The sequence below is a fragment of the Patiria miniata genome, unplaced genomic scaffold (genome assembly GCF_015706575.1).
Source record: "Patiria miniata isolate m_02_andy unplaced genomic scaffold, ASM1570657v1 HiC_scaffold_13, whole genome shotgun sequence".
Lineage (NCBI taxonomy): Eukaryota > Metazoa > Echinodermata > Asteroidea > Valvatida > Asterinidae > Patiria > Patiria miniata.
The window spans coordinates 18,611,216-18,625,036 of record NW_024037051.1 but is presented as its reverse complement, the minus strand read 5'-3'; the positions used below and the strand labels follow the sequence as shown (position 1 = coordinate 18,625,036).

The 13,821-nt window shown below is 41.4% G+C and overlaps 1 protein-coding gene across 4 annotated transcripts; it reads left to right on the top strand.

Annotated features, from left to right (window-relative positions):
• Positions 1-104: 104 nt before the first annotated feature.
• LOC119721449 lies at positions 105-13,597 on the top strand. 4 transcript variants are annotated; one of them, XM_038191530.1, is made up of 11 exons: positions 105-197; positions 2,243-2,479; positions 2,914-3,066; positions 3,548-3,684; positions 5,019-5,115; positions 5,913-6,018; positions 7,134-7,189; positions 8,808-9,031; positions 9,496-9,811; positions 10,895-11,128; positions 11,944-13,597. In XM_038191530.1, the coding sequence occupies exons 2-11, from the start codon at positions 2,254-2,256 to the stop codon at positions 12,822-12,824; spliced, it is 2,430 nt and encodes an 809-aa protein (XP_038047458.1). In that variant the 5' UTR covers positions 105-197; positions 2,243-2,253; the 3' UTR covers positions 12,825-13,597. The 4 variants fall into 4 exon arrangements, with proteins under 4 accessions (XP_038047458.1, XP_038047456.1, XP_038047457.1 ...); XM_038191528.1 differs by having other exon boundaries at positions 116-211; XM_038191529.1 differs by having other exon boundaries at positions 116-217.
• The last annotated feature ends 224 nt before the right edge of the window (positions 13,598-13,821 follow it).

Sequence of the window (13,821 nt, the reverse complement as noted above, 5' to 3'; positions counted from 1 at the left end):
CTTGCAAATTGCCCCACAAATGTATTACTTCCGCTGTAAACTTAAACGTTAAACCCACGTCGTCGTCCATGTCGTCACGCACGCGTCTAGTCTATAATCGCGGCGGCGGCGCCCTCAAGAGTTTATTGTGCCACAAAAGGCGGAGTCGTTTGACTTGGCGTGTGGAGTTTTTGATGGACCAGCAAGTTTGGTTTCTCGTAATTAAATTATGGTTAATGTTGGTATTTTTATTGCCTAAGGTATTAAATAAGTTCGGGGTTAGGAGAAATAAACATGTGCAATGATAATCGGTGAAATCATTCAATAAAATAATCATGAATGAAGCTGGCAGGCTGGAGTAACTTTAGCTTGATAAATTCCAGCTTAACAAGCTCATCAGGAATTGACCACATGGGAGTTCTTGATGAGCTAGCTTGTTCAAAGCTGGAATTACTCAAGCTAACCTAATGCGATATTAAGCATTGCAGCTGGAGTTACTCAAGCTAACCTTAGTGCCTTTTGGACTAGGCCTATTTTTGTTTAGTTTTGCACTGGACAGTTGTGCGCTTTCTTGTGATTTGTGCAATCATAAGAATGCGCAAGCACATTTTTATGATTGCGCAACTGGATCCTTGCGCAATCTGCCAGATTGAGCGCACTTGCTTAAGAATGCACAATTCACAAGCACAAGAGAACGGTCTTGTGGATGCCAAGAACCGGCTGCGCTTGGCACTTAGCGAGTCTATAGCTGCATCCTCGTTTACCGTGTTTACTGTCTGATTCTTGGGCCATACTTAAAATAGTTATAATACTGTTGCAACGCAAGGTCACTACGCCATGGAAAAGATTTAACAATGAAAAGTAGAGTGGAGATGAAAGTACTATACACGTTTTTGGGGAAATAATAAGAGACGTAATAGCAATAGTGTAGTGGCATGAGTGGAAAGAATTCTGATTTTTGGGATAACAAAAATAACAAGTTCCTCATGATCATTGTGTTCTCTCAGCATGTATATGATGCAGGGATTTGTAACTTGTCCAGACTATTAACTTCCTCAGGGGGGCAGAAAATAGCAATAAGGCGAAGTAAAAAAAAAACATGTTTAGCGTCCCCGCCCGCTTCCTTTTTAGAGGCCGCCTCCTTTTTTTTTTTTTTTTTTTTTTTTAAGACAAAAATTGATAAATTTTAACGATCTCTGACGAAAGAAATCATAATTTAGACTTTTATACCGTGTATAAAGCTGTGGAAATAGTCAATGAGTCCAAGTGGCGGCCATTTTGAAAAAAGCTGGTAAGCTGGCGTTGTCTTGAAAAATGTGTCGGGCGGCCATTTTGAAAAAAAAAAAAAAAAAAAGGGCCTCCTTCTTCCTTTTTGTCAAAGAAGCAGGACGCTAAACATGTTTTTTTTTTTATTTTGCCTAATAACAGCTTTTATTAAATTCAAATTTAATCGTACAAATGGCTAAGTACAGAAATATGATGAACACGGAGAATAATTTGCCTAGCAAAACCATGGCATTCGCTAGTCTTTAGGACCCCTTTATATTTTGCTTGACAGGTCGACTGTTGTGCATGAGTCGGTTGTCATTCAAATGGTTCTCGGACTTTACCTTTCTTAAAAAAAAATCCTTTAGAGCCCTGAATCAGAAAGATAAATTAAATTTGGCCTTTGCCAGCTTTTTGGTTCAAAATATAGAGGGCCGGGGGGTCGCAACTAATGCCAAAAACAATTCACCAGCCAACATGTGATGCATATTTTATTTGTGTTCTCTCTCATCTGATGACAGAGGTGGCAGCAAGTCATTTTTTGCAAGTCCAAGTCAAGTCACAAGTCATTGTTTGCAAGCCCAAGTCAAGTCACAAGTCATTAGGTCCAGTCACAAGTCATTAGGTCCAGTCACTAGTAGGAACTATTCATTTTACTGGATTCAGTGGTCTATTTTCTGGAATGAAAAAGCTAATTAAAAGTATAATAGCTTAATTAAAGTGTATTGGGTCGCTCGAGTAGCGTCTGACTTGGGTTGGTAACAAGTCGTTTTTTGCAATCTGGTATTTACAAGTCAAGTCACAAGTCACAAAAATAGCGACTCGAGTCCGACTCGAGTCCAAGTCACATGACTCGAGTCAGCAACTCTGTCTGATGATTATACTAAACCGTTAATTGGCCAAGCAGTACTACCTACCACTAGCACTGCACAGCTTCATAAAGGGGTCAAGGTATATCTGCAAATTAGATTTTTGTTTGTCGTTCTGCCATTCTCAGATAGCTACAATATGACAGAGCGAGCAACGGATGATAAGCCAGCCGCAGAAGATGAAGATGTGCCGAGGAAGACGCCCCTCTTTCTCTTCTACACCTGTAGAACCTCGGGGAGCAGCTTCTTGAAGCACAAGCTCCTTGACATTGCCGTCCACTGCTGGCCATATGACGACAGGGCGCCGGTGTTCTACAGAAGGATCAACCACGCAGACAAGGAGAAAGGACAGGGAAAAACTAGACGTGGGTACAAAAAAAAAACAAGCGTCTGCATGCTCGACATATCGTCACCATTTTCACGAAGAGACACACACATGTTTTTTTGATTTCAAGTTTTTGGAGTATTTCACTTTAAAACATCTTACTTAGGAAATGCTTCTGTAAGCAAAACATCACTAATTTCTTAATTACATTAATGATGCCAGGGGCAGGCATCTCGATAGTTCCATTTTGCATTTTCATGAAGAGACACGAACATTAATTGCTGCCCCTTGAACGCTTTCAAAACGCATTGGACGGAAAGGCATAAAAGTAGGTCAAGTGAGATTTTCGTTTTCACGAAGAGCCACACATCTTTATTACAACAGGTCATGACCTCCAGGGCATGTACAGGCCTTGCATGCCAGGGGGATAGCGCAAGTTTTACTTGCAGTATTTTTTCTCTTGCCTTTAATTAGGTGGACAAACGAGCAAAAGCCATGATAGTGACTCCACTGGTAACAGCAACAGCAGGGAATCTGCTGCTGTTGGTGTGATTGAGGAATTACTCCAGTGGATTGACAGCACTGTGGAAAAAGCCAGCTCAGCATTGGGACTGACACTTTATCCAGGTAAAGACTTTATGCATCGGTATGGGGTTGTGAATCGGAACCGGGTACTTATACCCGAGTACCCGACCGCTGATGTCAGGAACCGGTTCCAGATTATGGGATCGAGTACACGTAACCAACTTTACAAATTACTTGGTAACTTATCAGACAATGAAAGAATTTGGTTTCAAATGTCATTTGTGAGGAATTTGAAAATTGAAACCAGGCTACATGTACATAATGCTCACAAAAGTTCCCAAAAATTTACACCGTAAAGCTAAAACTCACTAAACACACTTGTACATCTTGCTGTACTATTGATACACTGATATCAATGTGAGCAAATGATGGTGTGATGATTTTTGATGAATGAAATTTTGGCCCTAAAGTGTGTCATGATGCTTGTGTCCTTCAGCAAGACAGTTTACTACAATTACAAGTTTGGTTCTTGAATACAGGTGCAAACGTACATTAATTGTTCTTCTGTTGTCAATTTTTCCAGTTTTGATTGCCCACTGGGGGGAGACGTTCCAATTCCTCTTCCTGTTCCGGATGCTGGAAAAGTACGGCATCAGCGCTACGGAAACCCTGGGGGCGCACGGTGTGCACTTTGCCGACCCTGTGCCAGTCTTGAAGCAGGTATGAAAGGGTAACATGGCCAATCGCTCTTGGGGAAATCTGGTTAAAGGGAAAAGTAAAAGTGGCTGTTCCGTCTTTAGCGTTGGTATTAAGGGTTACTTTGGCCAAGTTCGGGCAAGGACCATTAGTCGACTAGTGGTTGATTTGTGACGTACCTTACGCCTGCGCTTTGATAGCAACATGCAAACGTCTCTAGTCAAACGCTGGTCAAAATGTCATCGCAAAACTTCTGGATCCTGGCTCTCTGCTAGCGTTATGAATGCGCGCGGCTATTGGTTACCAGCAAAGCAACCAACCCCAGTAGGCTGGTTCCAAATAGTCGACTAGCGTAGTCAACCACCGTTGACTAGACAGAGTTCGGGCAAACGTTAGTTAACCATTGGTCAACCATAGTCCTTGCGCGAACTTGGCCTTTGTTGCTCATTTTCCCCCTGAGCAAGCACTTCTCCATTTTTCCAAGCAAGCTTAGAAACCATCACTGAAGCAGTGGTGTCAGTAGGAGGTAGGCAGGTGGGCCTCATTTTTGGGGGGGACCTCATACCTCAAGCTAGTCTGAGTATCACCCGTTGTCCACGGAGCCCTATATCCAATCCAACATCTGATATCTAAGAATGCAAAGTTGACGCCACGCGCCAGCCAATCAGAGTCGACTTTACTAAATCATTTCATTCCTAAATCTAGACTAAGATTGTGATTGCAGTGTTTTTGAAATACAATGGCTGGGCGCGCCCGCATAGATCTACAAAACGTAGACACGACTGTGATTGGCCAGCTCTATTATTGCTTGGCGTATTGCGTAACATATATCGTTACAGCTAGCGCGTAACCGCAGACTTTTTTGCTCAATTCACAGCGTAAAAAAGAATAAAAGATGCCGTGTCCAGGTTTTATTGATAAATATATATGAAGAGACGGTGACCTGATATAGAAAGCGCACGCTGAATGGTCAGAATGGACCGATCCAGTAAGCCCCTCCCACTGCGCACGTGGGCAAATTAACACGTGCTCCTCTCCAATGCCACACTGCACTTTCCTGCCACGCGCATCATATGCGCGTGCACTCATGTTGAACTTTTGTGCACGCATGTCGGACATAAATAACGGCTGTGATTGGTCAGAATACCATGGGGCGGTGCTTACTGGATCGGTCCTTTGTGGACCCTATTGTCCTCTATTGTTCAACAACCCCTATTGAATGCAAAATCAAACCCAGTAACACCCAGTAGGGTTGTCAAAATGCATGCAAGCTACAATTGTGAATGCGAATTGCATGTGAGTATGTGGTTTCTTATCGGATTGGTGTTGTCTTCTATACTTTGTCCGATTCTTCACAGTATAAAGAGGCTAGGCATCCGTGGCTCGTTGAATCGCGATCCCTGGGTCTTGGTTCACTTCTCAATGACTGGTTCCCTGCACAGTTTGACGAGGCAGGTGTGTTGTGAGCCACGACAGTTTCCCCCCCCCTCCTCCATTTCCTTTTGAATGATTGGACCGTTGTTGTCATAAAATCACCTTTGTTTTTATTGCCATCACCACATCAGTGTTATTACCATTATCACCACCATGTGATCACCAATATCATTATCACCACTTTATTTGTTTGACTATCCCCATTTTACCACCATCGATCATCATTATCACCATCATCGCCATTATCATGATCACCATCATCACCATTATCATGATCACCATCATCACCATTATCATGATCACCATCATCACCATTATCCCCATCACCACCATCACCGTTATCATGATCACCATCATCACCGTTATCATGATCACCATCATCACCGTTATCATGATCACCATCATCACCATTATCATGATCACCATCATCACCATTATCATGATCACCATCATCACGACCATCACCTCTATTACTATCACCACTACTACCCATCATCACCACTATCACCATTACAATCACCATAATCACCCTTACATGTTTATGTAGGCTGGGAGCTCTTAACTGTTGAAAATTAACTCTTAATAATTTTGACTGAAAGGAAAACTTGGCACAGAATGTATGTTTGCATAGGAGGATTAAAGGGCTTTTACACACACATATGGCTAAGTTAATTGAGGAAAAATCAAGCTATGGAATTCAATACTGGACTGCTCGGTTTTAAAAAAAGGCACAGAATACGATATTATTGAAATTTAGTCCAAGCCTTCACCAATTCATTATTTTGACTTTTAAGTTTTATTTCATTATTTCATTTTAGGCTTGACGTTTTCTAGAAGTTGTGGTGCTCTTGTACTGAAGCTGTACACGCAGAGTCCTTTGTATTGGCTGCTGTACCGAGTGCCAATATACAGCACTCAGGAGTGGTAAGTTCAAATGGGTTACGTTGCCTTTAATCATTGCTTGACAACACCTTCCAAAACCCTTCTGTGATTGCTGTATGGGAGCATGCACAATGTATACTGCACAACTCCAGTAAATGTCACAGGCAACTGATCAGCAGCCTCCAATGCATTCCATGTGCAGGATATTGGCAAAACCAATAAGACATAATGACATCACGCTTGTTTGCATGTGCGCATTCCTATGGGAGCCAGGTGGGGACATTTCAACCTCGTTCCCATGGGTATGAGATCTTGCTGCGCCATGTTGTTTCCCATCATGCCTTACGCGATCTCAACCCCTGGAATTTTGTAATTTAAATGTGTCAAAATATGGCACATTATAATTAGGCTGCAGTTTAGGCCAAAAAAAAAAAGTCTCCGGTTTCTGGTATGTGCGTGCGTCGCCGTAGCCATGCGGGTCGGCAAAATGAAAAAGTTTTTTTTTCAATGAAAGATGATGTCTCAAAACCGCCAAACTCACTGGTTTGACTGGAATCCTGCTGCTGCACAATTTTAACGTGTTGTTAGATTGGATTATGGTCGAGAATAAGCTTTATGTGGCCTCTCTGGACTCCCATCTATTTGCACAAAAGTTTAGTCGGGCACCATTTGCAGTCATCAGCCGACATTTCAATGATTTAAAGCAAAAAAAATCAGGTAAAAAAACAAAAAAAGCTGCGTCGCCGCACCACTTTTTGGGCAAGCTCCATACCAGAAACCGGAGACTTTTTTTTTGGCCTTATCTGTTTAACGTGCCGACGCCATCTTTAAAATGTTTAAAGTTGTGATTTTGAAGAATCAATCATTTCAAACATACGGTTTGAGTGGCTTTAAATTGTGAAATGGAAGGAATATCATTGTGATAATATTCCTCCCATTTCACTCTGAGCCACTCAATATTTGTATAATATGCGACTACTACTATTTAAAATGCCAGCTTTGTCTTCGTCTATGTTGTGAGTCTGTTTCAAGATAGACGAGGTGTTTTTAAACCTGTGGAGAGCATGCATGCGTTGTCTCACGGTAACTCATCAAGCTTTCTGAGTTCTTCTAGATATGTGCAATTATAGTCGTCTTCTGTTATATTTCTCCCCCAGGATTGAGTTTTATGAAGGAGAAAAACTCTACCAAGAAGACAAGTGGGAACTGCAAGGTAGTAGTGCTTATGATTGCAGTCCTTTACATATGTATATTTTTACCAAAATATCTTATTCACTTCAATATCCTAATACCATCCCTCTTAACATTCTCCCAGCCAAACCCATTTCCTGGTCAGCATTCCATACCTCCCCCCCCCCCCCACACACTCCCTTAATATATTGTAAAGTACATTTTCTAGTGTTTTATGTGCATCTATTTATATACCAGTCTGATTTTAGCTTTTAGGATCATTGGTCATTGTCGATTTTGTTTTAACTTTAATGTTTTTAACTATTGTAAAATGACCATATTTCAGCCTTCGGGCTGCCATGTGTCTTTTAAATGAAATAGATAAACCATGAATAAGAATAATAATATCTTTAGCATCGAGGAATAACTAGTAAATGACTTGAGAACATATGTGGTGCGATCAAACTAAATGAGCTGATTGTCGGGAACTTTCATTTGGAGATACAGGCCAAAATAGGGCCACTTCATCACATCACTTCATCACATCTGTTGGTCTTCAGAATTCCTTAATTGTTTTTAACTAAAGATGGTACCAGCATGCGGTTTTCACAGTAGTAATGCTGAGATTAGGCTCTTTTCAAATCTGTAAAAAAAAAAATTCACAGGGTCGACAAGCAACTCATTTAGCTTGATCGCATCACATTATATTGATATTTCAAATTGGCTCAATTGTTATCTGATGGTTTTTTGATTGTTAGAGCAATCAGGAATTTGGGCAAGATGCACAGAAAATAGTGTCAGTGTTAAAAAGAAAAGAATTGTGTGATTGCTTACAATGACTACTTGTGGGTGTCCAAAATTGAGGTCCAAAATTCTTTAGAATCAGTCTTTAATGATTATTCTCCAGGTAGGGTTGGATCATGGTAAAATGTCTAGCCCAAAGACACCCACATCATTATGCTGTAAAAAAAAAATAAAAAAAAAATAAATATTTTCACGGTAGAGAGAGCCAGATGGTAATCATGGTAAAATGCTCTGCTCAAGGACACCAACATTGTTATGTCGTAAACAAAAAAAGTGCAGAATTCATTTTACGTTTCCAGCCATCATTGGACTTGATCTTTAAAGCTACAGTCCATCATTTGTAATTTGTGCATTTTGTTCGTTTGAAGCAACAAAAGAGTTCAAAATCTAATGAAGGATACTGAACAACTAACCTGATGAAGTTTCAGCTAAGCTTCAGCTGTACATTCCGAGAAAAACAGCATTCTAAGATCTCAATTTCAAATCAAAAGTTACTGAATCATGTTTTGAATTGTTTTGCATTGCAGCTATACGCGACGTCGCGCACTGATCCGACAAATTACAACAACCGCGCGCGCGTGTGCGTCGTTCCAATACTTGTGCGCACTGCGCTGAATAACAAAACGAACTACTAATTTAAATTTTCCTACGGTGCTTCTTAAGAATCACCGTTGGAAATGCCTTCCTTCGTTGATTACTTCAAAATGACAGCTTGTCAGAAAGATTAATTTCACAGGGAGTTTAGTCCCCTTACTATCTTTCAACTAAGTATGTTTTTCAACAATAATTACGCCAGTTACTTTTCGGATAGCTGCAAATGATGGACTATAGCTTTAATGTTTTTGGTATGTCACCAGAGAATATACCAGCCAGCATCGTAGGCATGCAGCGCAAGATGACCGTCAGGCAGCTCCTGAAACACGGTTACAACTGGTGGTCCCTCATCAACCTGTTCAAGTCCTGCGGGTCCCCCCAGCATTTCCGGCAGGAGCTACGAGACATGGACATGAAGACCGGCGCGGCAGGGCGTATCACGGCTACGATCGGGGCCATGAAACTTGAGCAGGACGGCTCCAGAGAGGTACAGCTCTTTTGTGTGTAAAATAAACTGACTGGAGTTGGATTAGGATCTATTGAAGACGTCGGTAACGCTGCACTGATGCTCAGTCATGGAGCTATCAAGCTGGCATGCCAGTGAACAAGCACTTCAACAATTTGGAAAATCACCAACATAGAGATAGGTAGCTCGGTTGCCAGAGTGCTAGTATGGTGATCCAGTGGTTGCAGGTTCAAATCCAGGTCTTGTCAATTTGTCGGCGAGATTTCCTCATTGATTTAAAATGAACTTTAGTTCCCCATCATTGAGAATTTTTACTTTGCTTCCAAATATTTTGTATGTGTGACATTTGGTTATTTTGTTAACGAGAAACAAAACCTCTGATCGAACTGGCTTTTTGTAACGGGACTTTCATTACTTGAACCCAGTATGAGAATCAACTCAATATGATTTTCAGTTTTATAAAAAAAATGTTGTTTCTTCCACAGTACAAAGTGCGCATCAAGTCGCACATGCCGTTTGCCAAGTACTACCACCTGACGGATGCTAGAGGGCGCCATTTCATTCTGCGCGTGGCCAACGTCTTGCCGCCGTGCTTCTTCTCATTGGCCGACCTGTGCGACAACCGATGGCAGGTCCCAGACAACCTGTTGCAGATCGGTCCACCTGAAACGTGGGACGCGATGCTTTCCCGTGATGCGAACAACGTGATTGGAAAGTCCTGTGATGAAAATGGCAACAAAACTCAAGGATTCGAGGAGGCTGATGTTTTTGGTTGGCGAAGTTGTGAGTCACAGCCGAGTGGTAAGTTGATCTGCATGTACATAGTTTAGTGGAGTCCCCTAACGTCGTGCACTTTGACATTTCCCCGACTTTCCTCATGCAGTGTTGCCAAACTTCTTGGTTGACAAACTTCAAATTCTATGTTAAATACTGGTACTTTTACCTGAATAATGCTTGCTGTTGAACTTTTGTGAACAATTTCAGTGTCATGAAATTTAGTAAAAAATTCCATAACGGTGGCGTCCGGAAATTGGGCGCAAAATTGGTTGGGTGTCCCCAAATGTGGCGCATTTGGAATAAATCCCAAGTTGCAATTTAAGAATTTCTGTTTAATCCACCAACCTGATGGGTTCTCGACCAATGGGAGTGGGTAAACTGTCTTTGGTACATGTGTATTTATGAATTATATAATACTTCATGCTCCAGGCGTCGGTGAAGGGAAAACCTGATGCAAATTCTATCCTTTACAGGGTGAACCCCCCCCCCCCCCCCCAAAATGCAACTCTGGAACCTTGCCTTTTTTCACAAACGTGATCTGTGCATTGTTATGTTTTGGACATCAGATTAAAGCTGAGAGTTTTTTCTTTCAAATACTGCAAAAAATCATGAAAAAAAGCACATTGGGTTGTTGAGAAAATGCCAATTTTGTAACACAACTCCTTTTGGTCCATTCCAAATGGCATTACCACAGGATTTACACTGTACCCATTGTGTCCTAATCCTTACAAACAACACAGCACAAAATATGACAAGAGTACAAATTAATTTGATGGAAATACTCTTTAATTTTCCAGAACAGGTACCTTATCATTTTTCGTTTTATTTTAAACCTTTTCAGCATCATAAATATGTCAAAATGTAAAAGAAATTGCGCAAATGAAAGACAATGCAAAATGGGCTTACAAGTAACATGTGTCACTGTTTGAAGCACCATTGGAAAGGATGAAAAATCACTTCTTTTACATCATTGGCATTTTCTCAGCAACCCAAAACATGAAAAAAATCACATCACATTTTTGAAAAAGGGCAAATGTTTCAGGGTTGCATTTTTTGGGGGTAATCCTGTAAGTACTCCATGCTGAAATTCTGTGTGTTTGTTTTAAGCTGTTGCTGGCGTAAAGGACGTCCAATCAGAAGACAGCAGTGAACCTGAATGGGACAAGGCGGAAGACTGCGACTTGCAGCTCTGTGACAATGGCGACCTGCCCGACTGCTACTTCAAAGAGCCCGGGCCGGCCCACGTCCCAACCACGCTGGTCAAGGGAGCCGGGGGAATCAACCCCTTTATCTTCCCTGAACAGGAGTGGCTGGCTGTGGACAGCACAGACCACAAACCAGGTAAGACTGGGGAAAGGGGTGGGGGTGGGCAAAGTTACTTAGATTATACCCCTCCCTCTTCTGATACAGCTATGCTTTGACTCTGGGTGAGTGATAAAACAGCTGTGGCCACAACTTGCCTGCTTTGTCTGTTGACTCAGTTTGACTAGTAACAGTGCTTGCTTGACATTTGATCTGACTGCTGGTGACTAGCCTTTGTTAAAAGTATAGCAGGGGAAGTGGAAGTGAATTTTGACTGTCTGTGACAGTTTAAATAACAGGGTTAATCTCTAATTGCCTACCGTTTCTTTAATCTCTCATCCAGAATTTTTGTAACGGGTTAATACAGCAGAATACATTATAATTGTTTTCAAATAAACCACGCAGGAAAACTGACTAGGTGCATTATAATTATTTTAATGTTAAAAAAGAAATTGACTATAGCGGGGTTTGTGCCTGCGTCCTTCTGATTGCCGTTCCAGTGCTCTACCAACTGAGCTATCCAGCCCTGTGGTGGAGGTTCCCCTTTGATGTCTTTGTTAAAGGGGCACTAGTCAGTATAAGCATCCTTACCTTGACAGAAGAATGTACCTAAAATAATGACACAAAAACAACAGTGGCAATGCACAAAAACCTTGCAATACGTTTCTGCTTAATTAGTTAGCGCGCACCTTTTTTGCTTACCATGAAGCGTGGCAATGAAATTGGTAGAACAGGTTTCGGGTTGTTCAAGTATTGCAAAGAATCTATAGCCGTTCAGGAAAAACTGTGGTTTGCCTCTTCCACTGGTGTGTGTAATATGTGTCTATTAATCTTTGGATTCTCTTTACGTTTAGATTTTCCAGAACCTGATTCACTTAAGGATGAGAAATGTTCTGAAAAGAATGTAGTATCAAGCAGCCATTTTAAAACCAGTAAATCCGCCCCAGCCAGTCAGACCACGTCAGCAGATTTGCACTGCGGCACGTCCGCCAATCGGGAGACATCAAGAGCTTGGAAAAGTCAGGGGACCAATCATCCGAACTGTGCAATGTCCAGACATTCTACCGCAGCCAATCAGAACAGCTGTAAGCCAGCAGGGTCAAATTCCTGGTCCAATAAGAACGATTCACCAGTACCACGTCACTCTGCCTCAGCCAATCAGAGCAGCCTTTCCGGAAGGAAAGCAGCAAAATTGTATTCAACCAACCAGAGCAATTGTACCTCTTGCCAAAAAAACTCATTCACTTCAAGGTATTCAACTTCCACCAATGACAGACGGTCTGCAGTAAGGTCACGTGATTCTATTATGTCCAATCAGAGGGCCTCCATGGAACCACGTGCTTGTCCTGCCACCAATCACAGCTCACAAGATGGATCCCTCGGCTTATCATCAGCCTCCCCCTCAAAACTTTCTAGTGATGAATTTACTAGGTATCACACACAGGGTGCAATTCCAAGAGAAAAGAGGCATGTTCCATTGAACTCTCAGTCAAGGAAGAAAAACAGCCAATCCTCTCCAGCCAATCAGATGGCTGCAAAGCAAAAAATACATCAGTCCACTGCAGCCAATCACAGCTCGCCAAGTGAGAACCGTGGTCCATCATCAACCTCCTCCTCAGAGTCATCTAATGATAAAGTGTTCTCCACCCGGCTTTCAAGAGACAAGACACACGTTCCACCACGATTTCAATCAAAAAAGAAAAATGGCGGAAAGAAAACAAGGCGTGAAAGTTAATCACATTGTAAATTAATTGACAGAGGCTGGTGGAAGAACAGTCCAGCCAAATAGACAAGCCAAACACAAAATTACTTGTGTTGTACTTGGCAGAGTTTTGATGAAGCCCATAGAGCTATATTAAATTACCCGGTACTAGAGTACTGACTTGATGTACAAAGTGATGCCTGCTGGGTGCATCAATGTTTGTGCACAAACCTATGGAAAACTAGAAATTTTGTATGGCTTTTGTACGGCTATATCTGCGTTTGCATTCTATACAGGTGTGTTATCAAAGCTAATATGCCCACAACCGAAACGCACAATCAGTAAATGACCGCTTAATTTTGCTCTGCGCAAACAATGCAAACGCGTGTGCGTATCCGCTGCAGATGAGATTTGCCATGACGTTTTTTAAACCGTGATGGCCCGCTGAAGTTGTGTACGTATGTTGTTCTTGCGCATTGCATTTAGAGTACACTTTAACAATTAAATCCATCTAATTTCATTATGTTCTACAGACACTCACATGAATTCAAAATGTCTGCACACAGGAAGGCTTCAAATTATCTCCGCGGGTAAGAATGAGGAGTCAGCGCTCTAGTAATTTAATATAGCTCTATGATGAAGCCAGAAATAAACACCAAACTGATTAATATTTAATTTTTTTAAACACACTTAAATTTTTGGGAGAGACGTTTTGATATGTAAGTGAAGGATTTGTATTCAGTGTTTAGTGTATTTGTATTCAAAGTTGAATGTTGTTATTTTTTTGTATGGATTATTATTAAAGAGACATTTTCCCTTTCGGATATTTATAAAAAGTGGAGTATTCTGGAAATTCCAACCAAGTTGGTTATTGTTTTCCGTCCTGTAGTGCAAAATTATTAATAAAAGCAGGGTTGTAACAGATCTAGTCATGAATCACAAATCATGCCACATGTCCTGACCTTACATGAATGTGACAAGTCATGACTTGTGACAAGTCATGACGTGTTACATGCATAACATGTGACAA

What these genes read in the sequence shown, in the direction of transcription:
- LOC119721449 (XM_038191530.1), top strand. Translation starts at nt 2,254, where the DNA reads ATGACAGAGCGAGCAACGGATGATAAGCCAGCCGCAGAAGATGAAGAT. An exon ending in AGGACAGGGAAAAACTAGAC is followed by an intron (nt 2,480 to 2,913) that starts GTGGGTACAAAA and finishes GCCTTTAATTAG; the next exon opens with GTGGACAAACGAGCAAAAGC. An exon ending in CTGTGCCAGTCTTGAAGCAG is followed by an intron (nt 3,685 to 5,018) that starts GTATGAAAGGGT and finishes GATTCTTCACAG; the next exon opens with TATAAAGAGGCTAGGCATCC.